We start from the raw sequence: 23,913 nt of genomic DNA, 5'->3' as shown, positions 1-23,913 counted from the left end.
ACTATAGTTAATTAAAAATTATACATAACAAATTATTAATTAAAACGTTAAGATTAAGAAAAGAGTGAAAAGAAGCACACCTATAGTACAAATATATTAGTAGGTTTTTCCCAAGATTTTCTTGTCCAATGCATATACTGTGGTGTTATATATGAGTTAAAAGCTTGATCCAAAACAAAGTTCATCCTTATTGTCTCGTTCACCTAAGAATAAATGATATAAATATAAATAAAAAAATCCATTTTACATGTGTATCCTAAGAAGTAAATTTATATCTAATTTAATATCATAAAATCATCTTATAAAATGATGTTTGTATCTCAATTATATATACTATTATAATTTGTCATTTTTCAGTTGATGTGAGATATCTAACATACAGGCTCATGCCAATGAATGAAAATGATGAAACTTCTAAATGACAAGAAGCTATGAAGAAGGAAATTGAAGCCCTCCAGAAAAATAATACTTGGGAGGTAACCTTGTAAGAAGAAAAATGTTGGATGCAAGTGGATATACAAAATAAAATATAAGGCTGATGGAAGCATTCAACAGTACGCAACCACTTAGTAGCAAAAGTCTATAACCAACTTGAAGGAGTTGATTATGTTGATACCTTCTCTCGTATTTCCAAATTAACCATATTTAGGAGCTTCCTTACTGATGTTGCAACACACAATTGGTTTTTAAAACAATTAGACGTTGACAATTCCTTTCTTAATGGAGACATGAAATAAAAAGTTTATATGAAGATTCCATCTGAAATGAATACATACAAAAACAATCAAGTTTGTAAACCTAAGAAATTCCTTTATGGTTTGAAGCAGGCTAGCCATAAGTGGTTTGCCAAACTTTCAACCTTTATGTAATATTGGTTTTGTTTAGTCAAGTGTTGATCATTCTCTATTTACAAAAGGCAATACACATTCATCACAACTTTATTTATTTATGACATCATTCTTGTAGGAAACTCTTTAAATGAGATTCAGAAAATGACTTTAAGTCTTTATCAAATGTTCAAAGTCAATGATTAAGGAAATTTGAAATATTTCTTAGGTCTTGAAGTTGTTAGATCTCAAAAATAGATTCACATATGCCATAGAAAATATGCTCTAAATATTCTTAGTGTACTATTTTACTTATTGTCAAACTTGCATTCACTACTATAATAAAAAAATGGAATTTTTTTTTAATAGTGATGCTTCACTTTACGATTCTATTTCTTATCAAAAGATCATTAAAAGACTTTTTTATCTAACAAATACAAGACCAGACATTTGCTATGTGATTCAAACTTTAAGCTAGTTTATGAAAGGTCCTACAATACATATTTACAATGCCACCCAACATGTTATGCGATTCATCAAGGGTGCTCTTACGCAAGGTTTATTCTTTCAAAAACCCTAAGTTTCAACTCAAGGGGTTCAACGATTTTGATTTGGCAGCTTGTCATAACACATAATAATTTACCATGGGTTATTGAATTTTTCTTGGTTCTTTTCTCCTAAGATGGAAATCAAAGAAACAAAGCGTCGTATCGTGTTCTTCATTTAAGTCAGAGTATCGCGCTTTAGCCATAATAACATATGAAATACAATGGCTAATATTTGTTGAAGGATCTAAGTATTCGTGTTATTGCACTTGCTGAACTATACTGTGATAATCAACCTGCTAGGCATATTGCTCCAAATCCCACTTTTCTTAAATGCATAAAACGTTTAAAGATTGACTATCATGTATTTTGTGAGAAACTTCAAGCCAATTTGCTTTATATTTTTCCTATTTCCTCAAATCAACAACTTGCATATGTTTTTACCAAATATGTTAAGCCAAAAGATTTTGACCATATTATAACCAAGCTCGATGTCCTTGACATTTATGGCAAAACTTGAGGGGGCCTATTGATATATTTTAGCTTCTTCCGTTTGTCTTTGTTATCTTCTCTTATATATTGAGGTTTGAGATTTGCATTGGACTTAAATGTGGAATAAAAACATGGATAAACATTTTAAATAAGTAAATATCCTTATTTTTGTGTAAACAATGTTACAGTTAATAGATTCATGATTTATAACCATTAATGGGATAATATAGGTCTATCTAATTAATTGGGATAAAATAACGAGTTATATTAATTTGATTGTAAATGTTTTGGAAGTACCAACCTCTTTATTATTACTGAGTTTGAATGAAATGGTTCTGAGGTGAAAAGAGTGAGGCTCTTAAGAGATGAATTAATGGCTTTAATGGTTTGTTGTCATGTTCTTGGTGAGGAGGTCGGTGAGAGATCTATCTGTAGAGGATTCTCCAAGGATCAAGTCAGTAAGAGCCCAAGAAAACTTATGAGTATAAGATGAGTATGATAATTGAATAAGTACTTCTATATGATAAATATACATTTATAAGCTTTTAAGCCTTTTGATAAAGGTTGAAAAGTTAATAAAAATAAATATGAGATATAGTTGGTTATCGAGTACCTAGAAAAGATATCATCATTCAATTATAACCAATATCTCTTATATATATATATACATATATATATATATATGTATGTATGTATGTATATATCCAAGTTATTTGGATAATGTATAAATATATCTCCGAATGTCTCAAAAGTAGCCCCCAAACTCAAGTGCTAGTTGAATGCACAGTTTAGGAGAATAACATTGTCCTTAGGGTGAGTGGCAACATTTTACTTTTGAGAAGAAAACCTTGGAATTAGCTTTGAAAATTGAGGTAGTGCAAAACTTTAAAGCGGGATTCCAAGTGGTCTTAGAGCAAGTGCACATAATCACACCATTTGTTGACTACTCGAGTGTTGATCCTTGAAAAGTTGTTGTTAATGGTGCTATAAGGAATAATGAATCTTCTATTTTAAACTTTTAATATGTACTTTTCCCCTTTGTTAAGTGGAGACCTTTGTAACTTGTAGACTTTTGTGACTTTTACCACTATAGTCGTTCAATTGCCTTTTTGATGTTTATGTTTCAAGTTAAAAAAGTATGTCATGTTTAAGACATACTCTATTGAGATGATAAACCCTTTGGCTAACAAACTTTTTTGTAGATTTAGGCTAACAAGACTTTCATATACCAAGTTGATAAGCCTCAAACTAGCCAGCCTTTCGTATGTTAAGTTGATGAGCCTTATACTGACAATCCTTTTATATATTTAGGTTAACAAACCTTTCATGGAGTTAAGCTGACAAACCTTTCATGGTATTAAGTTGAAAGGCCTTTTGAATATTAGATTGATAAGCCTCAACCTAAAAAGCCTTAAGTAGATTTAGGCTAACAAGCCCTTTGTATATTGGGCTGACAAGCCTTGGACCCACAAGCCTCAAGCTCACAAGTCTTTTATTTGTAGATTTAGGTTGACAAGCCTTTCATTTATCGAATTGATAAGCATCAAGCTGACAAGCCTTTCCTGAAGATCATAATAGGAACATCATAATATGATTTTTATTGAAACTAAAAAGCCTTGAGAAAAACAACATTGTTAACTAAAAGAAAATAAAAGGTGAAAAGTTCAAGATAAATCATAAAATATTACTTTGGTTCAACTCTAATAAATCACAAACTATCAACATTCTATGTCCTTAGTATTTTCCCTCCATCTAACCTTTCAGGTTGATATCTTCCCTTTCCAACAACTTCATAGATACAATATGGTCTGACCCAATTTGGAGAAAACCTTGTTAGTTACTTCAACTTCTTCTCTTACCAACTGACATATGAGAAAAGATGTAGGATCAAATTTATTAGGTCTCATAGGGGTCCAAATGTTCTTATCGAATTTGGACGTAGTGCTTGGGAGTTGAAAAGAGTGGGATTCTTAAGAGACGAGTTAATAACTTCAATGGTTTGTTGTAGAGTTCTTAATGAGGAGGTTGATGAGAGATCTATCCGCAAAAGATTATTTGACACTCAAGTTAGTAAGAGCACAAGAAAACTTATGAGTATAAAAGTATGAGAATTGAATCGGTACTCCCTAAGGGATGAATCTATATTTATAGGCTTTTGGTATGTCACAACCGAAATCACAATAGAACGACGAATGAAAATTAATTTTTTAAAAAATAAAGTTTGAGATTCACCACCATAGTTTATTCTCGAAAACTATCAAAAAATCATAAAGATAATAGCATGGTCTACAAAATCAAATTATGGGTCTATGAGTCGGTTATGTGTAAGGAAAGTATTAACATCCTACTCTACGACGCTCATCCGAAGATGATAACTTGAATTAAATATGTGAAAAGAATAAAATGTATAATACACGTCCCCGCCATATCTCCATACTCGTTTAAATTATTAAAATATTCATAATTAATTAAGTAACCCTATATATATATTTTTTTTTCTTTCTATTTTTTATTTCTTCTAATTATTTGGTTTATTATGAAACTCATTCGCATCTCTAATATATTTTTTATCTTATCACAACCTTATGTAATTATATTAAAATTATGTATGTCAATTAAAAAACTTTTATGTCTAACATTTGAATATTTATATTATTTTTTAATATTTATATTTATTGTATATTTTCCTTTCACATGAGAATATTTAATACTCTCAATTTAAGTGTTTAATAGCATAAACCTTTCATTTACTAGGTAATATAAAATAAAATAAAAAGTTCTTTACTTATTATTATTAATTTTTGTTTCATTTGAAGAACTCTTTTGTTTCGCTAAAACAATTTTTGTTATTCCTCAACCATTGAGTGTATATGTTGATATTTGAAAAGTTTTCTTAGATCTCTTAGATATTTTTCATCTTATCGTACCCTTAAATATATATTTGTTTTTCTTTGTGTGATTTCTTTCAATAGTCTCCAAATTGTTTATAAGACACATATCTGTTAATTTTTTTATTTTTTTATTTTTTTTATTTTCATCATGTAGAATATTATTTCGATAAATTTTATCTAATTATTTTTTATTTTCTAACTCATTACAGTCATACTTTAATTTTTTTCACTATAAATGTATAAATAATTTTTATTTACTACAATATAAAAATGTAATGTAATTGCCATGAATATTTTTTTACCACCATCCAACATATATTGGAGTTCAAAAGATACAAGATCTATGTTAAAATTTTATTATTATGTTTATTATTTGTTCTTTGCGTCATTTTGATCAAGTAATGTATTATAACTTTTATTAGTGTATAAAAATATATTCATTATAGTTTAAAAAATTGAAGTAAACAAACATTTAAAATATATTTTAATTTGAATATTTTTTTCCTTTTATATTTTTTTAAAAATATTTTTACAATTTATCAACTAGGTTTCATTAATGTTTGCAAATTTAATAAATGATTTGGTTCTCATGAGATTTTATTTTGTATGCTAATCTAAAATGTAAACAATTATAATTTATTTAAAAGTATTTGATATCGAATAAACAAATTATCTTCCTAATATTGAATATTTGATAATATTATGTTTCCTTTATCGTAATTTTTTATTATTTTATAAAAATTAATTAAAATTAATATTAAAGTAGTAAGAAAACGGGTACAGATATGGGTACGAGATTATACTCGTTACCCGTTGGAATTGTGAACGAGACAAAAGTTTAATACCGGTTGTATTTGGATATGAGGATAGTGATAAATTTTTTTTACAAAGATGAGTATCGGATAGTGAAATCCGTCCCGCCCGGTTGCCTGTTTCAACTTGCCTCTCACCAAAACTTTTGAGAGCACTCTTTCTACATGTATTTCCCTTATAGGTCTATCTTGGATCTCATATCATATCCCTACTATTTTAAATATTCAATAACTCCATTAACGGCAAAAACCATTCTTCCACTATCACATTTTATTCTCTCCTCAGCAGGGAAAAGAAGAGCAAAAATTAAAACAGCCAAAATTAGTTATCTAATTTTAATTTTAAATTAAAATTTTCTAAATTAGTACAGTATTTGCACAAAACAAAATTGGGAATTATGAAACAAATTTTCACGAAATGAAATTGTTATAAAGTCCCCCCACAAACCGAAATGGCGGCCAAATGCATAGACATCGAAGTCGAACAATCCAACGCTAACACAAGCGCAGACAACATCATACAGCTCCAAACATATCAACTTCAATAATGCTTTCCTCTGCAATTTCTTTGAAGCCCTTCCTTCAGTCACTCGTCATTGATCGTTATGCTCAGGTAAAAGAAAATAAAAAAATCCCCTTACGGTTTTAGTTTTTTTTTTTTTGAGAGAGTGCAAGAAAATACAATTTTGATTTTTGGGGTAAAATGCAAAAATGAAAGACAAAAAATCGAAGTCTGGTAGATATGATAATTGTGGACTTCCCCCATGATGACCCATTTTCTTTCAAGAGCTCAAAGCATGTTTCAAAATCATATTTTTCACTCAATGACGATGATGATCCAGTTTCTTTTGTATAATGGTTCGTATTCTCTCCTTGGCATGGTGTGTTTCAGAGCTCGACTGCTGCAACCAGGTGGGAGTGTTTGGGATTTAACAAGTCAGAAAATTTCAGTACCAAGAGAGTGTTGTCTACTGAAGGGTTCAAGCTGAGTTGCTTGGTTGATAACAGAGAGATGGAGGTGGAGTCGTCATCATCATCTTTTGTGGACGATGCTGTCGTGAGCTTAAGTGGTATGTTCTGTATTTCCTGAGCTCACACCATATATAGGGTTTATATGTTTGCGTATAAATGCTAATTCTTTCTGTTTGCAGAAGAGGATTTAGGGGAGCCTAGTATCTCTACAATAGTGATGAATTTTGAGAACAAGTTTGATCCTTTTGGAGCAATTAGCACCCCACTTTACCAAACTGCTACTTTTAAGCAGGTGAAGCTTTGATTTTGTATACTATCTTGTGACAGAAGATCCTATAGCTGTTTTTTTTTTTTTTTTTTTTTTACGTAACTTTGGTATCTTGGATCAATGCATGATGCTCGCGTGAGTATTTAGTATGTTAAAATGCCCTATTAAATATCTTTCTTTTAACATCTCTGTGATGTGATAATTGCTAGTTCTAGGAATCTATTTTACTGGAAGAACTAAAATCAGAAACATGGAACCCAAGAGAAGAAAAGTTCCGTGAAGTATATTGGATAATGATCAAGAATTTCAAGACTGGATTATGATTATGAAGAAACTAACTGTCCAATGGCAATCCATTAGCCATTTATATCCAACTTTTATTAACAGAATTAGCTAACTCTCACAACTAACTCTAGCTATCATGCGTCAGCTTATTTCATATCATTCCGTGTCTTATTTCATATCCAACTTTTATGCAGCCTTCTGCAATAGAAAACGGTCCCTATGACTATACTAGAAGTGGAAATCCTACCCGGGATGCTTTAGAAAGGTTTGATAACGATGTGATTGGTTTTGTTTCGGGTTGCATCTATGGATGTTTCATATTATGTTTCTTTGTCCTTCCTCTTTTAATTTGCATGTTTTATGTTCTTAGTTTACTGGCAAAACTTGATAAAGCAGATAGAGCCTTGTGCTTCACCAGCGGAATGGCCGCTTTGACTGCTGTTGTTCATCTCGTTGGAACTGGTGCTTTTTCTTTCTTCAGTGTGATAAAATCTGATCCATCTTCGTTGTTAGTTATTTGAGTTTAGCTTGGCTTAATTACTGAGTAGCTACAGGGTCTAAGGTTATTTTTATTATATATGTGTGGTTAAATTATAAGTTTAGTAATAAAATATCAAAGAGGTGCACAATGTAATGTAGTGTTACACTTTTTTATTTTGGGGCCTCTGTCAGTTTCTTCTTATCACTCTTTTTTCCTCGATTGGTCCTGTGTCAGATTCATAACAAAACTAGAACAGACTACATAGAAAACTTCCTCATGAACTGTGGGGTTGCAAACATAGATTTTCGTTTTTTAATAAGACATGATAGTTAATTGTTATTTACTCCTGGCAATGTACATATAGGTGAGGAAATTGTTGCTGGAGATGATGTATATGGGGGCTCAGATAGGTTGCTGTCTCAAGTAGTTCCAAGGACTGGAATTGTGGTGAAGTTAGTCTGATTTGTTGGTTATGCTTAGTTATTTACTATAGATTGACTAATTAATTATACAAAATATCAGCCAACTTCGTTGGTTCCATGGAGTACAAATTTTTAATGATGTGAGGTTAATTCTTGTTTTTGCAGACGGGTAAATACAAGTGATCTGAATGAGGTTGCATCTGCCATTGGACCCAGGACTAAGCTTGTGTGGCTTGAGAGTCCAACCAATCCTCGGCTACAAATTTCTGATATTCGAGTAAGGTGTCATATTTTGTAGTTCTGACTTTCAGATTGTCAATGGTATTGATTAAGTTTTTCTATGGTGGTTGATGGTGTCCTCTTCGTTACCTCACTAAGTGTTACACCTAAGCTAAGAAACTGTGAGGAAGTTTCTGTAATTTGAACTGTCAACTTCCAAGGAATATTATTTCTTAGTATTCAGGAAATGCTGTGGAATTGATGTTTTTTAGTAAGGCATCTCACTCTGATTCGTCTTACTCTCCCTTTTCCAAAAATATGAAAAAAAAAGGGATATATAGTGACGTCAGGAAACATGATAATTTGTTCTTTTATGTTTACAGTGTTACAATTATGAATAATAATAATCCATAAATAATACCCTGACTTTAATATCTATCTGGCTGTATATCTAATTGTGACTGCCAGCAATAAGTATATTTTCCATCATTTTTTCCTACCTAGATAATAGGTCACTGCAATGTTGAAACTTGCAGACCTGCCAATAGTAGTTTTCTTACTCTAATGGTATGGCTGTATATTTTACTTTTTAATTGTAAATCATGTTTTCTATGTTAAAAATAACTTACAATTTCTGTTAAGTTTAGACATTTGTTCTTCATTGTTTATAGGACTTTTTTTATCCCTGAATTACTATTAGCTTCAGTACTTTGTTGCAGTATCTGATATCAAACATATTTTAAAATTCAAGTCCTCTTCTTGTATGTATGATATGAACTTTTGATCTGAAACATTAAATGGTTTTACTCTCAATAATATGAAATTTCTTTTTCTTTCTCCTTTCTTAATTCATGTCCAGAAAATAGCAGAGATGGCTCATTCACATGGGGCTCTTGTGTTAGTGGACAACAGTATCATGTCACCTGTATTGTCGTGGCCATTAGAACTTGGAGCAGGTATTAGCAATTACATAAGCTAATGAGTATAAATAGATCCACTCGCTTCTTTAAAACATGCTTGCTAACACAGACAGAAGAAAATTGAGGGTGGAATGTGATGAGTGAATATTGAAAACCATTTCCAATTCCTCAAAGACCAAGAGTGAAAAATATGCAATGTACTGGTTTTTCTGCATTTGTGTTTCATACCAAAATATACGAATGACAAAATTACATATCCATTTTGATTAGTTACTTAGCACTATATATTCACTGTAATGTTTACTCCGTTGTCATTTTAAATAGAAATATTTGTGACGAGTATGATGTGATACAAACTCCATTTTTCACTCTTTTATTTTTTAGTGCATAAAGGAATTTATTAAGATAATCTCAACAAGGCTAGTTATACCCATAGTATACTCAGACGGGTACTTTTGCACTGCAGATATTGTCATGCACTCAGCTACAAAATTTATTGGTGGACATAGTGACATTATGGCTGGTGTGCTTGCTGTGAAGGGTGAAAAGTAATTACTCTTTTAATGTATCTCAAATTTTCAGATATTAAAGATATTAATTTATTGTTTTTGTCATTTAAACTTGTCGGTCTATATTTCATTTTCACTAATGCTGTGATTTAAATTTAATTGAATAGCATCTTTTTATTTATATTTTGAGTAAATGTTTTTGTCTGTTAATATCTTAAGTGGATCGGTAAATATTGGCAAGCTTTTCTACAAGATGGATTTGATTTGATGCATTTTGAAATGCTTGAGTAAATTATTTTTGTATGATATGTAGTAAAAAATTCCACGAGCTTTGTTTAAATCAGAGGATACATTATGTTTTGAATCTTTATTAGAAAATTCCTTTATTATTTCAAACCAAAGGAAGAAGGAGTTAATCCCTTTGCTTTGTTAAGTTCTGAGTGCTCCTTCAAAATTTGGTAATGGTACTCTTGTCAGCTATTTCTTTCGATCCCTTTGTTTTTTTTATAAGCTTCATTAAGCGAAAGTTGAATCAAAGCCTTTTGTTCTTGCATAATCTACTTGCAATTATTCTTGTAATAGAGTTTTTATTTTTATAATTATTCTTTTAAATTACTCTGGATCGGTACTCAGCACTCACTTTGCATCTCCTCCCTGATGGTTGGTTATCTACTTTTGTCAATCTTAAGGTTGGGAAAGGAATTGTATTTCTTGCAGAATGCGGAGGGTTCAGGCTTAGCCCCATTTGACTGTTGGCTTTGTATGCGAGGAATCAAGACAATGGCCCTGAGAGTAGAAAAGCAACAGGTGCAACTTTCTACTATTTGTATAATCATATTAGGGCATGTATTGTTTGTCTCTATTATATTTTAGAATAGTTAAATATATTTTAATGATTAGTCTAGTGAACAAGAATACAACTGGCTGAAATATATTCTGAGCGGAATACACATGAATCTTTCCAAGTACCTTCAGTTCAATCTTTGTGATAAGTTGCTAAGAATGAAGATGATACATAAAAAGATCTCAGATTGACAGTGACACAGAATGAGGGTTATTTTAATCATTCATCAGAGTTTGATTTGATGGTATGCAAGTAGATATTGGTGTGACACCTATTGAGAAGAAAGATAAAGAAATGGTTAAGGTATGTACAATGAAGGCCACTGGAAGCACAAATGAGGAGAGAAGTTCACATGGTTTTGGGTCCTATGAAAAAAAGAGATAGAGGGGAACTAAAAAGGACAATGAGGAATTTATTGAAAAGGATCTAATGGTTAATGCTATCCTTGGTAATTTGATTTTTAACTGGCGAATGGTGTTGTGTGATCCATGTAGTCCACTTCACCTAGTGGGATAAGGATATTGTAGGCATTGAATAGTTGTATCCTTGTGAATTTTATCAGTTGGGAAGTTTACCCTTTTTGTTTTTCTCAAAATGAAAGTTGCTGTCGCAGTCTATTTCTCATCCTGATATTCCCTTATTTTTTGGAATCAGATTTGTGGAGGGATAGATCTCTCTCTTTCCAACTCAGTAGTCATTTGCTTGAATGTTCAAAGATTTTTCAGAAATTGCTTGCGTGCTTGGTGATTTGCGGTTCTGCTGTACATTATTCACATATTCTCATTCCTGAATATATTTCTATAATTTCTTTGATTGGCTTTTACTTCTGATTTTGAAGCCAATCTGCTCCTTTAACAATTTCATAGTCAGTCAAACTTTCTTTATCCTACAGTATAGTTACATGCTTGAATGGAGTTATAATGAGACATGCATGAAACTAATCATAATTTTGATCAACAGTCTAATGATTCCCATATTTTTCTCACTTATCTGTTAAATTATCATAGTTTCTCTGATTTAGAGTTCAGAATTGGATTTCTAATCTGCCTTAAAACTGTAGATCTTAGGAAATTAATTCTTCTGCTCCAGAATGTTAATTTGTTTTTGGAGACTGGCTGTTAAATTTTAATGGTCTCAATTTGATTTGTGCAGAATGAGATATTTCATTTTTGGGGTCCAGATTCAATTGGTTTATCAATGTCTTTTATGATGATTGTATATGCATGTTTTTATGGCTGTCAATTTTGAATGAAAATCTTGTGTAGGATAATGCACAAAAGATTGCTGAGTTCCTTGCTTCCCATCCTCGAGTTAAGAAAGTGAATTATGCTGGCTTACCTGGTCATCCCGGTCGTGATTTACACTATTCTCAGGTATGGTATGGTATAATTTAAAATTAAGATTGGTGTTCCTATGTGGCCACAATTTATTATATATATTCATTGCAGGCAAAGGGTGCAGGATCTGTGCTTAGCTTCTTGACTGGTTCACTGCCACTTTCAAGGCATATTGTTGAAACCACCAAATACTTCAGCATAACCGTCAGCTTTGGTAAATGAATTTTCACTTAGTAATACTAAAATAACATAACTATATATGGTAGGTTCTTCAGGATACCAGTTCTTTAATGAAAAATCAGTTTGTATGAAGTTCAACAGTTCTCTAAACGGGCCTTTTAGTTCAATTTTGTGTTCATATAGTTCGATAATTAAGTGTAAGATGTTAAATGAGAAAGCAATACGGAATTTTGATGTGTGCTTGTGCATGGAGAGAGGCTGATTATGCTTGTTATTTTTGTTGTTGTCAGGGAGTGTTAAGTCCCTTATCAGCATGCCATGCTTTATGTCACATGCAAGCATACCTTCTGCAGTTCGTGAGGCCAGGGGGTTGACTGAAGATCTTATACGTATATCTGTGGGGATTGAGGATGTCAATGATCTCATTTCTGATCTAGACAATGCACTAAGAACAGGGCCTCTTTAATTTTTTTTTCTATAATATTCATCCTGAAGATGTTGAGGATTTGGGAGCATTGTTATCCTGTGTTTGGATGCTCGAGGGTGGAAATTTTAAGTGTTTCTTCTTATATGCATGTAAACTAAATCAACATTTTCCGTGATTACTGTCCTCGCCTCCACTGATATGGGGTCATTCAAGTTTTTAAAGATTAGTGAAAGTATTGTCCTATGAAGATTCAAAGAGCCTAGTACAAATTTGTCATCTTTGATCTATTGTTTTTAGTTTGCCATGTAAATTTTAAAATGCAAGCATGTCATCAACAGCATCTATCCCAAATCTCGATCTTTTCCAGAAAAAGAAATATTGGATACAGGCCTTTGAATGACTCTGAATATGCATGACTCCATCATCACCACGGAGATATATAATAACACTTTCAGAATTTAAGAGATAGGAGTACACGTTTATCTGCATACTCTGCTCTCTAGGTTGGAGCATTGGCTCCGCCCAATATATGTTGATTCGTATTTTTGTGTAATAACTGTCATATCCAAAAAATTCAATAATTCAGTACCATACAATACAACCATATATAAAGAGATATGTATTTTCTCATGATCGTTATTTTGACGTTTTGTATTAACTTATTTTATTTTTATTAAAAAAAATTAATTTTATTATTTAATGAAAATACATATCGATAATTACATAATTACACTATGTATGGAGATTGTTGCAAGACTGAGGAGTGGGAGAATGTCGTTTACTTGTTGCATTTTATTGTAAGCACAAATTTTTAGAACAAGAGTACCTATTGTTATTCAGGGATCTTACGACATGTATAAGGAGTCGTATTGGTTCACATGTATTTAATGTTGTCGTGACATCCCAGATGATGAATAGGTACTCAGAAGAACATAGTCATTAAGTGGTCGGTACGAAGGCATGTTATAAGATGGTTGATCGTCGAGATATTAGTGGGAGCACTATCGCAATGGAATATGACTAAGGAGACATTTCGTGAGGCCTGCGAAGAATTTACAAAAAGTAATCAAATTTATCAAAATATTTGTGATCGACGTTAATCTTTTATCTTATTTTATTATAGTATTTGATCGTAGTTATAATATTTCATGGAGTTTATTTTATTAAATTATGTTATTTATGATATTAAACTATGTTATTTCTAGAATTAAATTATATTTTCCAACTATATTTTCAATCTATCAGTAAAGAAACGCAACCAATAACCAATCAACACGGATAAGGGGCGGCGATGGGTGAGTCATCGGAGGATTTCTCAGTGGTGGTTTTGGCGTCGGACCTCGGCGTCGACGCGCGACCCTTCCTTGAACATCAACAGCAGCAAGAAGAAGAGAATTGGCATGACTGTTCTCAGTATCTCTTCCCTGATGAAGATTTCTCTGATCTCGATCAGTTGCAATTCCTCCTCTTCCAAGGCACCGACAAAAATTCCAATCGCATTCTCCGCATCGTCGGCAAGTACTTCCCGGGTATTTTACTGTTTTCTCAGTCAACTCAACTTAATTAGTTAATTAATTAACGTGGTTTCATATTTTAGGGTTTCTTCGGGGGTTAGGAGATGTGTTTATGTTAGAATATCAGGTCTCTTTTGGTTATAGTAGTTTGTTTCACTAGTGAGATTTGATGTGTTACATGTAGATGCTAGTCAAACTAGTTTCTGTAATTTTTCGGAAAAACACTGGGATTCAACACTTGAATTATAGAGTCACGAATTCGTGGTCTGTTATGCAATAACCCTGTTATTCCACCTTCTTATGCGTTCTTCTTTTACATGTAAATTTCAATATTGTTTTCGTTTGATCTTCTATTTATGTATTTCTGACGTTTGCTTCGCTGTGAGGTTGTCTGGGTCTGTCTACGAGGATAAGAACACAACTCTGTCTCAAACAATGTGAAAAAATGGAGATGAGAAAGTAAGTTAATAATTGAATTAAAGCTCTAGGACTCACAAAGGGTGGCTCAAGTGCTAGTAGCTTAGGCCTTTAAGCATGTTAGAGGGGTTTGATTCCTAACTGTGTGAATAGAGCAGCACGTGTGAAGAGAGGAGTTGCACCTTAATGTGTACTCTACTCTCTTTGGGACTGGTTTCATGGTTTCTGGCTATGGAGATACGTTGCTTTCAAGAAAAAAAAATTAAATTAAAGCTCTAGCGATGTAAATTCCTATTGTATCTTTTGGCGAAGCTGTTTTGAAATTTGCATTACTTCTATTCCATTGAGTTGGTACTGAAGTGCTTGTAAATGGTGTGCAGCAACTGTTGTAAGCGCAGAGAGACTGAAGAGATATGTGTTTCACAAGATCTGCAGCGAGTTGCCGGATGAGCCATTCTGTATTGTTTACATGCACACCACCGTTCAGAAAGAGGATAATTCCCCTGGTATAACGATCTTAAGGTGGATTTATGAAGAGCTTCCTTCTAATTTCAAGGACAGGCTTCAAATTGTGTATTTCATCCACCCTGGCCTTTGGTCCTGGCTAGTCATTGCTACTGTTGGCCGCCTCTTCTTGAGTGGAGGGTAACTCATCTTCATTTGATTCTTAACACAAATGAACATCAAAAGCATTCTATATAGGGGTATAATTTAGGTTGTGTTTGGATAAACTTATAGGAGAACAAAATGAAAAGTAAAATGAATAAATTTCTTTAGTTAAAATTAACTTTTGCACTTGAGCTTTTGAAGAAAAAATTAACTTATTTTACTTAGCTTATGCAAGTAGGGTCATAGTTGTATTGCAATATCTGTGATTTTCGTCAGTTACATTGGTTGATCCACTATCACTTTTTACACTAATCCTATTTTTGATTTTGGTTCCCTTTGTTTTTGGTATAGATTATATTGGAAGATCAAGTATGTAAGCCGGCTTCAGTACCTCTGGGATGATATAAAGAAAGGAGAGATTGAAATACCGGCTTTTGTGAAAAATCATGATGATATTCTTGAGCATAGACCACTCACAGATTATGGTATTGAACCTGATCCCTTTCACTTGACTGGGATACCTTCATCTACCTACTCATTTGGAAAGTACGAGGAGAGATGGGCGGGAAGGGATTATGTGTCTTAGTATGTGTATTGCCTCGTTTCATGAGATGAACCTGAACCTTTGTACATAATGACTGGGGTATTTGTATTTCTTACACTCATCTTTGAGTTTCTTTGTTTTTGGTAGTGGAATTAAACCTGGCTATGTACGAATAGAATTACATGTTTTCTATGCCACAAGAAATGTATTTTTGTAGATTAATCTACAGAATAATTCCTTGTTCATATGTTGCGATACTTTTGAATGAATTGCTCCCCATATGGTATTAGTGGCTCTGGTTTGGCAGGACACGACTGATGCATCTTCTTAAGAGATAGGAGATATATAACACTTTCAGATTTTAAGAGATATGACTACAAGTTTATCTGAATAATCTGCTCTCTAGGTTGGAGCATTGGCTCGGCACAATATATGTTGATATACATTTTTGTGTAATAACTGTCATATTATCCAAAAAAATTCAACATGACATTTGCTCTTTGAGTTTTCCTAAATGTATGTTGCTCAAAAGATTTAGTTCTTGTAAAGTAAAAGAAATTTATTCAGGGAGGTAGATTTGATATTTTTCATGAAATTTCAAAACTAAGTCACACAATGTATAGATACATTGAAGGCTGTTCTTAAAGTATCCAATAAAGTAGTTCATCTAATATAAGCGCTCTTTAAGGTATTTTCTGTTTCCTGTCTTTCGTTTTTAAAGCTTAACTGGTGGTCCACTTAACGAGGCAGTTTGTAGGATTTCATTCTTCGGATAAGAAAATCAGAAAAAATTGCATTACATTCATTGTTGCATGAAATTGAATTTGCTCGAACTGCTTTCATTGGTTATTTGTGTGGAGTGTTCCACATTACACTGCATGAAGAAAATGAAGAAAAATGTTATAGACCGGATGTTCTTCAATAATAATAATAATAATAATAATAATAATAATAATAATAATAATAATAATAATAATAATAATAATAATAATAATAATAATCTCTTCCGGCTTTGTACTTTTTTAGAAAGCAGAACAAATCCTCAAACATTGTCTCGTAGAATTCAAACATTGTCACGTAAAATAGAAGAGTAGGATGTCAATGGGACGAGTATGGTATAGATAGTAGCTTCTCCGTATTTTACTTGCTGGATAAATATTTATGTCGTACCTGTACTTATATCCGTTAAGTATCTTTTATACACATAATTTTAATATCCACGGGTATATATTTAACAATATATTTTAATCGTAAATTCAAATAAAATAATACATAACATTCATAAATTTCAAATAAAGTCCAAATAACACATTTAAATAGTATTGAATAACAATTTATAAAAAAATATTTTTTTAAAACTAATTAATAAAAAATAATTCATTTAAAATTAATATATTAATATTTTAATAATATTTTTTCATTTTCTTTTATTTACATTAGAGTTTAGCAGGTACGAGATACTCGTACCCGTCCCATTAATATAATGGTATAAAAATTATTCTTGCGAGTTTTATCCGTGGATACTCGATGATACAAATTTGTTTGACATCCTTGATCAAGAGTTCTGATGAGACGTGTAAGAACCAATCGTAATTTTTCTGATATTGAAACTAATGAATGTGGTCAAGGTATTTTGAAAAATTAGGGAGGAAAAGGAGGTTCAACTTTTCAGGCATATGAGCCCACATGAGATCAAACGTAGCATGAACCTTTCTCATTGCTCTTTCTGTTTCTTTGGTGTGGTTCAGCCCACTTTACCATGTGATGTGCTTGTCACCAAAATGTATGAAGAGGTTCATCCTGCTGACTCTGTTGTTGGTAATTTGATACACATCTCATTAATTAGGCCATGTTTGTATACCCTAGATAATATATTAAATACAGCAAAAAAGGACCAAAGTTGAAGGTAACTAATTATTTCAAAGAATTTTGTTTTTTTGCTCCTACAGTGGCTGCAATTATGTTTCCTTAACCGCTCCCAAATCTCCTAATATGTCTATGACGTGTTAAGAGGGGAAAGGATATAGGACGCAATAGTCAGTTTTTTGACATTGTGTACAAAGGGAGTATAATCTCTAAGACGACAAGCAATTTTGCTGTATCATAAAGCAAACTGCAATAAAGCAGAAAAAACTAAGGACAAAAGGTAAAAAAGTAAAAGGGGTGCAATGTATTAGGATTTCAAAAGATTACTACCCTTTTCCATATTCAAATGGAATGCGAGATAAAATTACTTGTGAAGATTGGAGCATTAGAAATGTCAGTAAATTATCCACTTAAATTTGTTATCAAGCTAAACTCCTCTAAAATGTGTATTTAGGAGTAGGAAATTCATTTCGATATTTTGCTAATTGTGTATTGTATTGTAATAATCTCGTCCTTCAATCTGACAGCAGCACCAATTAAGACCCCTTTTCAGTTTAAAGACTGCATGTCAAGAACTGTACCAAATTTAACTTTTAGCAGAATACCTTTACAATCTTTAGTAGTTGTCCAAACATCAATTTAAGGGCTCATTGAAACCTCATGCTCTGTCAAAGTTAATAATTTTACCAGATTGGTTGGAATCTATGAAGGAACTCTGCCATGTCTGTTCAGGTTCATCAGTGTCATGACATATCCTGAATGCCTAACGGATTTAGTTGTGTCACTATGGAATAGGAATGCTATTGAGGTTTGCAAATTTCCCAAAATAGCTCATATGAGTATCAGCATTTTATTTTGCAGAATAACACTACTTTATTTTAGCTTACAGAAGTTCTGCTACTGTACCATAAACATCAATCTTCAATTTCAGCAAGGTTAGTATTATTGTCTATGAGATGAAATGCAATGGATACATAGATAGATAGATACTATTCTAAAGACATTTTCTCTGTCCCCCCTTCTGTTTTTCAAGTTTACTGAAAGATACTAGAGATGACAAATAACACATGCTGAACATTTTCTAGACCATACAAAGAAGGTAGAAACTTTAGAACCTTTCTTTCGAAATTTGAAAAGGGTTATGAGTAAAGCAACAAAGTAGATGAGACAGCTACTTTAGCAACTAAGAGCCGCATGGGAACAATGGAGTTGTGGCCTGTGGTCTCGGTGTCACCTGCCCCGGTTGGCTACCATGTGGTCCTTAATTATGAAATGTCTGTTTCAATCTATTTTGAGGTTGAAATCATGCCAATTTCCTTCAAATTCTTTTCAGTTTGCTTCCATCATTTCTTACCACGCCACATACCAACTTTGTCATTAGCCTAATAGCATTTGCTTTGTTCAAAGGATGTCCTGTTACTTCAAACATTGTATTCTAGTATCAAGTTAAAAGGGTAGCAACATATATTTTTTAAGCAACTATTTTCTATCAGTTAATACTTATAACAACATCAATTTAGATATTAACTAGCCAATAATCCTTTGACATGGCATGTGATTTAACCAGCAATATGCTTTGATGATGTTAATGGTTGATGATTATGGTAAGGAACCTGCATGTTAATATCATTCACTATTTAATTGGATGAGAAGTTTAAACAGAAGGACTTTGACTGGTAGTTATGACTAATTATGACATCTAAGTAGAAAATATTTCTTCTTTTTTTCTCATCATTCCCTTCACACCCTTTTTTGTATCAGAAAATAAGTGACATGCATCTTCTGATTCTGTATCAATCACCATTCAACTATTTTCTCCCCCTTCTACCTACTGAAGAAATCAACGTCATTGTTTCATCTCCCTTCTCTTTTTGGTGATGCATTTTCATATATGTATGATCCCCTTCTCATTCATTAAATGGGTTTATTTTAGTCCATCTTCCACTTTAGCAATGTCATCAAACATCACCAACCTTCCTATCATATAGACATACTTGGTCAATCTTAATATCACATATGATAAAAAAAAATGTGTTCAGATTAAAAACTCTTTTTTTTATTTTATCTAAATTTAACATTAAAAATTGAAAAGGTTTGGTTTTAAAACTTGAAATTCATTAAAAATTAACTTCAAGTTGAAAAGGAAAAGACTGATTATGAAATCCTTGGTCGTAAGCTTTCAAATGGGCCAACCTTTGGATTGCTTGTATTGACTTGGTGATCATGTATTGGCTTTGAAGGTGAAGCTTCTTCTAACTGCCACCACTATCATCAGTTCTATAATTTGATGTTTTTCTCTTTGTTTTCAGCAGCAGAGTTTGGATATGTCCAACCAAATCAATCTTCTCAACCTATGAAAATCACTGCTGATGAATATGATACACAGCTTCTACATTTAAGCACCGATGAATATTTTATTATTCCCTTCACTTGATATTGACTCGTTCATGCATTAAATTAAGAAAAATTTAACACTTCACATGGGACCTGAGCATGATTTTACTATATTCATATGTTGAAACAAGCGAAGTATACCCAATATCAAAAGGTGCAAGACATTTATGATTACACTTAACAGTAATGTAATTTTTCTTTCTTTTAGACTACATCACATGTTATTTATTATTTTTGTCTATTTCCTCCTAAGAAACATACAACTTTAGCAACAACCAGCTTTTTCTTTTTTTAATTATTAACAAGGCGAAACAAATCTCTACTAAAATCCAATGGTTCAAGTTCCATTCATTTGTCGGTTTCTCTTTTCCCTTTTTTTTTTCTGGCAACAATTCAAAGGAATTTAAATGCTGGGTAGTTGCAAATAACGATGCACATTATTAAAACTTTCAAACTGAACAAAAAGATGTTGCTAGATTTATGTTACATTTGAAAAACAGGAGCTGGGAGGAGGGAGGTTGGCAGATCCAATTTAACCATGTTCTGGAATGTCAAATACTCTGTTTTTACATGTGAAAATAGATTACAATACTTAAAAGAGTTTAACTTTAGTACTTTGATACGAAAATGTATACCCTACAAATTTACACAGGAATCTTCCAATGATCAGTGTCCCCTTTTTTTACCACTTTGTTATGCCCTAAAAACAAATGGTCCCTCACCATTTTTTTATCAGTAATTTAAAAACAATGGTCCTAACTGCTACTGGATGCTCCCAATTGTACACAGCATTGATGCTCATCAACTTCCCCCTCTAACCCACTTGAAAGCACCGTTCTACCACCTCTCACCACAGTATACCTCCCTTGTGTACTTCTTCCTTTGCATCTAATCTAAGCCTCCAAAACTAACTCTCTCTCTATCTCTACTGTAGGACAATCATTATTTCACAAAGGTCTTCCAAAGAAGACTTTTACAAAGCCAAAAAGTTTGGAGTGAGGAGGGAAGGAAAAAATAGAAAGTGTCCTTTTTGTTTGAGAGAGGAAGCAAAGCAATTAAGCAAAGGCAAGGAAGGCACATCTCCTTGTTCATTGTGAAATCATGGGTTGCTCAGCCTCAAGAACCATCACCATTGTGGCCAACAGTTATCCAGATCAGGATCCCTCTCCTTCTGCTTCTCTTGCTTCTTCTTCTTTCTCTTCTTCTTCTGCTTCTGCTTCACACATTAACTCCAACAGTTCTTCACCCCCGGTTAGAAGAAGAGCCCTTTCTCTCCCAATGCCTCTTGTCCATCACCCTCCCATCAAAAAGGGCGACACACACCACCTTGTCTCCCTCACCTCCACCACCTATGGCTCCCTTCTTCTCATTGACCAAAAAGACCCCAACTTTACCCCAAAAGACCAACCCCACCTCACCAAAACCTCAAACCAAACTGAGCTAGAACACTCGCTCTCCCCAGACTCCGTCATCAACACTTGGGAACTCATGGATGGCTTGGATGAAGAAGAAGAACAACAAGAGCGACAGGAAGGAATTGCGAAGCCTCCTTACACTTCTACTTTAGACAAGCCAAGTTCATGCAGGTACACAGCTTTTGATGGGTCTGCAAGGAAGAAACTGCTTGATTCCTTTGAGTCTCTGAAAACTTCACAAACAGTAACGGAAAACTCTTGCTCTCCAGCATCAACCAAGAAGCCACTTTGGCAGCACTTGTCTGAGGAAGCATTGCTTGCTAAGTTGGATCCAAGTGTGGCTTGGAGTTACAGGAGAGCATTATCATCGAGGCAACTTGGTAGGAACACTCTACCTAGGGATATCAGGTCAATGGGGTCTAGCCCTTTGGTATTTTCTCCTTCTTTTTCATTGTGTAAGAATCATTTGTGCCGTTTGCCTGGCACTGAGGACAGAATAGTGCTTTATTGTACTAGTTTGAGAGGGATCCGGAAGACCTACGAGGATTGTTGTTCAGTTAGGATGATTCTGAGGGGATTCAGAGTTGCGGTTGATGAGAGGGACATCTCAATGGATTCATCTTATAGGAAGGAGTTGCAGGATGCTCTTGGTGGCAAGGCAGTGACCTTGCCACAGGTCTTTATCAGAGGGAAGTATGTGGGAAATGCTGAAGAGATGAAGCATATGAATGAGTCTGGAGAATTAGTAAGGCTGTTAGAAGGCTTCCCCACTCAGGAGCCTGGCTTTGTCTGTGACAACTGTGGTGATGCAAGGTTTGTGCCATGCCCCAATTGCAGTGGTAGCAGGAAGGTGTTTGAACATCAAGACGGAGGGTTGAGAAGGTGCCCTGATTGCAATGAGAATGGCTTGATAAGATGCCCGGGTTGCTGTACATGATTCATGGAAATTAGTCCTCTGAATCAGGTATACCAGATTCACCGAGACTATTTTTGTATCAAAATCCATTTTAAGATGTTGATCTCTCTCAGCATATGTTCTACACAGAAGAGCAATTCTTGATCACAAGCTTACCCTAGTTGATCATGTTGGTGCTGTGTTTGTTCATTCATTGGGGTAGAATTGACAACCACCAAGAATGCACCTTTCAGTTTCGTCTTTTGTTTTTAGTCAGTACTCTCAGTTGTTATTTGTTTTATGTCAGACTTTTGCTTTATTAGTGTTCATTACCCTCTGAACAGAAGAAAATAAAACTGACAAGGTTATGTGTACATGCTTAATTTCTAATTTGAAGTGTCTGATCTATGAAGCTGTGTTGCTAGTTTTTGTTTTTTTATGGCATAATATGCAATTATCAAGGAAGCCAGTAAGTAGAAGGTCACTGTTTCTCAACAGTGAAAATGGCAGAACAAACTACAAGGTCTTGAACAACCACATTGTGCACCATGGTTTTCAGCACATACAAACAGAAGGTGCAATTTGTGGGGGTTACTGGTTTTGGAGTTGTCTCTCAGTGTTTGTGCTTTGTCAGTTTCAGCTAAAATAGGCTATTTTACCACAGGGTTGATTTCATAAGACTGACCCATCTTGCTGCAATAGTACAATCTTCACGTTCACGGCATTGTTTGTGCTTGGAACTCTATCTTCTGTCTTTGATAAATCTGAGAAAATAATTTACTGCATGTTAGGTTAGCTTGTTGAAATATCTTGTTTGAAACTATAACTAGACATTTTCACTTCAATAGTGTGACATTCACCCTTTCACAACAGTGTTACGTTGAATCAATGTTTACTTGTATCTTCAATAGTATGAAACATTCACCTTTTCACATATGAATGTGCATGACGTTTTTTACAAGATCATGTTCACCTGTGAGACTGACATTAAGATTAACGAATGTTGGTGAAAATTCACCTACATATGATTTGATGATCAAAAGGTAAGTATGTTTTTCCTAGAGTAAAGAAAATGCACTGGCATAAGTATAAGTCTGTCATCTGTCACGTTCTAAAAAGAGAAACACCAGCTATTGGTAAAAAGTGTTCAGAAGAAAAGATTCCTTGTGAAGGAGGCAAGTTGAACTTTATAAGAATTTAAGCATATAAATTATATTTATAATAAATTTTGCAATAAATAAATATTTCTCAAATGCAACTTGTACTGTGATAAAAAATCATATTTTGATGCAAAATTATTTTAAACCATATATATGACTTTCTTAAAACATTAAAATTTAACTTGGAAACGGAGATAAAAAGATTAAAGAAAAATATTTTAAAAATGTTTCATTAGAAGTAGAAATCACTCTTGTCAGCTTATATTGGAGTAAGAAATGAGAAGACAATAATGACACAATCACAAGGATTGATGAAAGTTAAACAAAATATTTTAGAAAATAAAATATAAAGTTATAATAATTTATTTAATACAATTTTAACTGTTAATTGAAAAGTAAAGATTTTGGATTCATCTTTTGAAATATTCCTCCAGATCACTTTGATAACATGACCTAGAATTAGGTTGAGGACTCTTCTGAATATATTTTCTTCTACTGTGTCACACTTGTTGGATTCCTCTGGTTGATTACTGTATTGTCACTCTTTACTCTCACCCTATTGGTAAAAGAAACTTAACTTGTTACTCACTCTTTTCTTAAAAGAAAAAAACAAACTTTCCAACAACGCAAATTATTACATTAAATTAATATGAATGCAAATAAAAAAG

The 23,913-nt window shown here is 33.1% G+C and overlaps 3 protein-coding genes across 3 annotated transcripts; all 3 read left to right on the top strand.

The window, feature by feature from the left end:
- The first annotated feature begins 5,979 nt into the window (after positions 1 to 5,979).
- Positions 5,980 to 12,707, top strand: CBL (cystathionine beta-lyase). The gene is made up of 13 exons (XM_028069190.2): positions 5,980 to 6,180; positions 6,460 to 6,637; positions 6,719 to 6,831; positions 7,287 to 7,357; positions 7,463 to 7,554; positions 7,938 to 8,025; positions 8,161 to 8,272; positions 9,074 to 9,170; positions 9,601 to 9,682; positions 10,333 to 10,450; positions 11,753 to 11,860; positions 11,936 to 12,038; positions 12,295 to 12,707. Exons 1-13 carry the CDS (start codon positions 6,115 to 6,117, stop codon positions 12,468 to 12,470), a joined length of 1,404 nt encoding a protein of 467 aa, XP_027924991.1. The 5' UTR covers positions 5,980 to 6,114; the 3' UTR covers positions 12,471 to 12,707.
- Positions 12,708 to 13,215: 508 nt separating this feature from the next.
- LOC114182339 (uncharacterized) lies at positions 13,216 to 15,804 on the top strand. Its single transcript, XM_028069201.2, has 4 exons — positions 13,216 to 13,493; positions 13,677 to 13,960; positions 14,743 to 15,007; positions 15,323 to 15,804. Exons 2-4 carry the CDS (start codon positions 13,723 to 13,725, stop codon positions 15,555 to 15,557), a joined length of 738 nt encoding a protein of 245 aa, XP_027925002.1. The 5' UTR covers positions 13,216 to 13,493; positions 13,677 to 13,722; the 3' UTR covers positions 15,558 to 15,804.
- A 4,734-nt stretch (positions 15,805 to 20,538) lies between these two features.
- Positions 20,539 to 22,509, top strand: LOC114176595 (uncharacterized protein At5g39865-like). Its single transcript, XM_028061681.2, has one exon. It carries the CDS (start codon positions 20,877 to 20,879, stop codon positions 22,125 to 22,127), a length of 1,251 nt encoding a protein of 416 aa, XP_027917482.1. The 5' UTR covers positions 20,539 to 20,876; the 3' UTR covers positions 22,128 to 22,509.
- Positions 22,510 to 23,913: the final 1,404 nt, after the last annotated feature.

Source organism: Vigna unguiculata, chromosome 1 (genome assembly GCF_037176805.1).
Source record: "Vigna unguiculata cultivar grain cowpea cultivar isolate G323 ecotype 2 chromosome 1, ASM3717680v1, whole genome shotgun sequence".
Classification (NCBI taxonomy): Eukaryota; Viridiplantae; Streptophyta; class Magnoliopsida; order Fabales; family Fabaceae; genus Vigna; species Vigna unguiculata.
Note: the sequence above shows the minus strand (reverse complement) of the source record. Positions and strands in the feature narration are given on the sequence as shown.

Excerpts from the sequence above, each read along its gene's own strand:
- CBL (XM_028069190.2), top strand. The coding sequence starts at position 6,115 with ATGCTTTCCTCTGCAATTTCTTTGAAGCCCTTCCTTCAGTCACTCGTC. Across the intron at positions 7,555-7,937 it reads TGTTCATCTCGTTGGAACTG|GTGAGGAAATTGTTGCTGGA; the intron begins GTGCTTTTTCTT and ends ATGTACATATAG. Across the intron at positions 9,683-10,332 it reads CTTGCTGTGAAGGGTGAAAA|GTTGGGAAAGGAATTGTATT; the intron begins GTAATTACTCTT and ends GTCAATCTTAAG.
- LOC114182339 (XM_028069201.2), top strand. The coding sequence starts at position 13,723 with ATGGGTGAGTCATCGGAGGATTTCTCAGTGGTGGTTTTGGCGTCGGAC. Across the intron at positions 13,961-14,742 it reads CGTCGGCAAGTACTTCCCGG|CAACTGTTGTAAGCGCAGAG; the intron begins GTATTTTACTGT and ends AATGGTGTGCAG. Across the intron at positions 15,008-15,322 it reads CGCCTCTTCTTGAGTGGAGG|ATTATATTGGAAGATCAAGT; the intron begins GTAACTCATCTT and ends TTTTTGGTATAG.
- LOC114176595 (XM_028061681.2), top strand. The coding sequence starts at position 20,877 with ATGGGTTGCTCAGCCTCAAGAACCATCACCATTGTGGCCAACAGTTAT.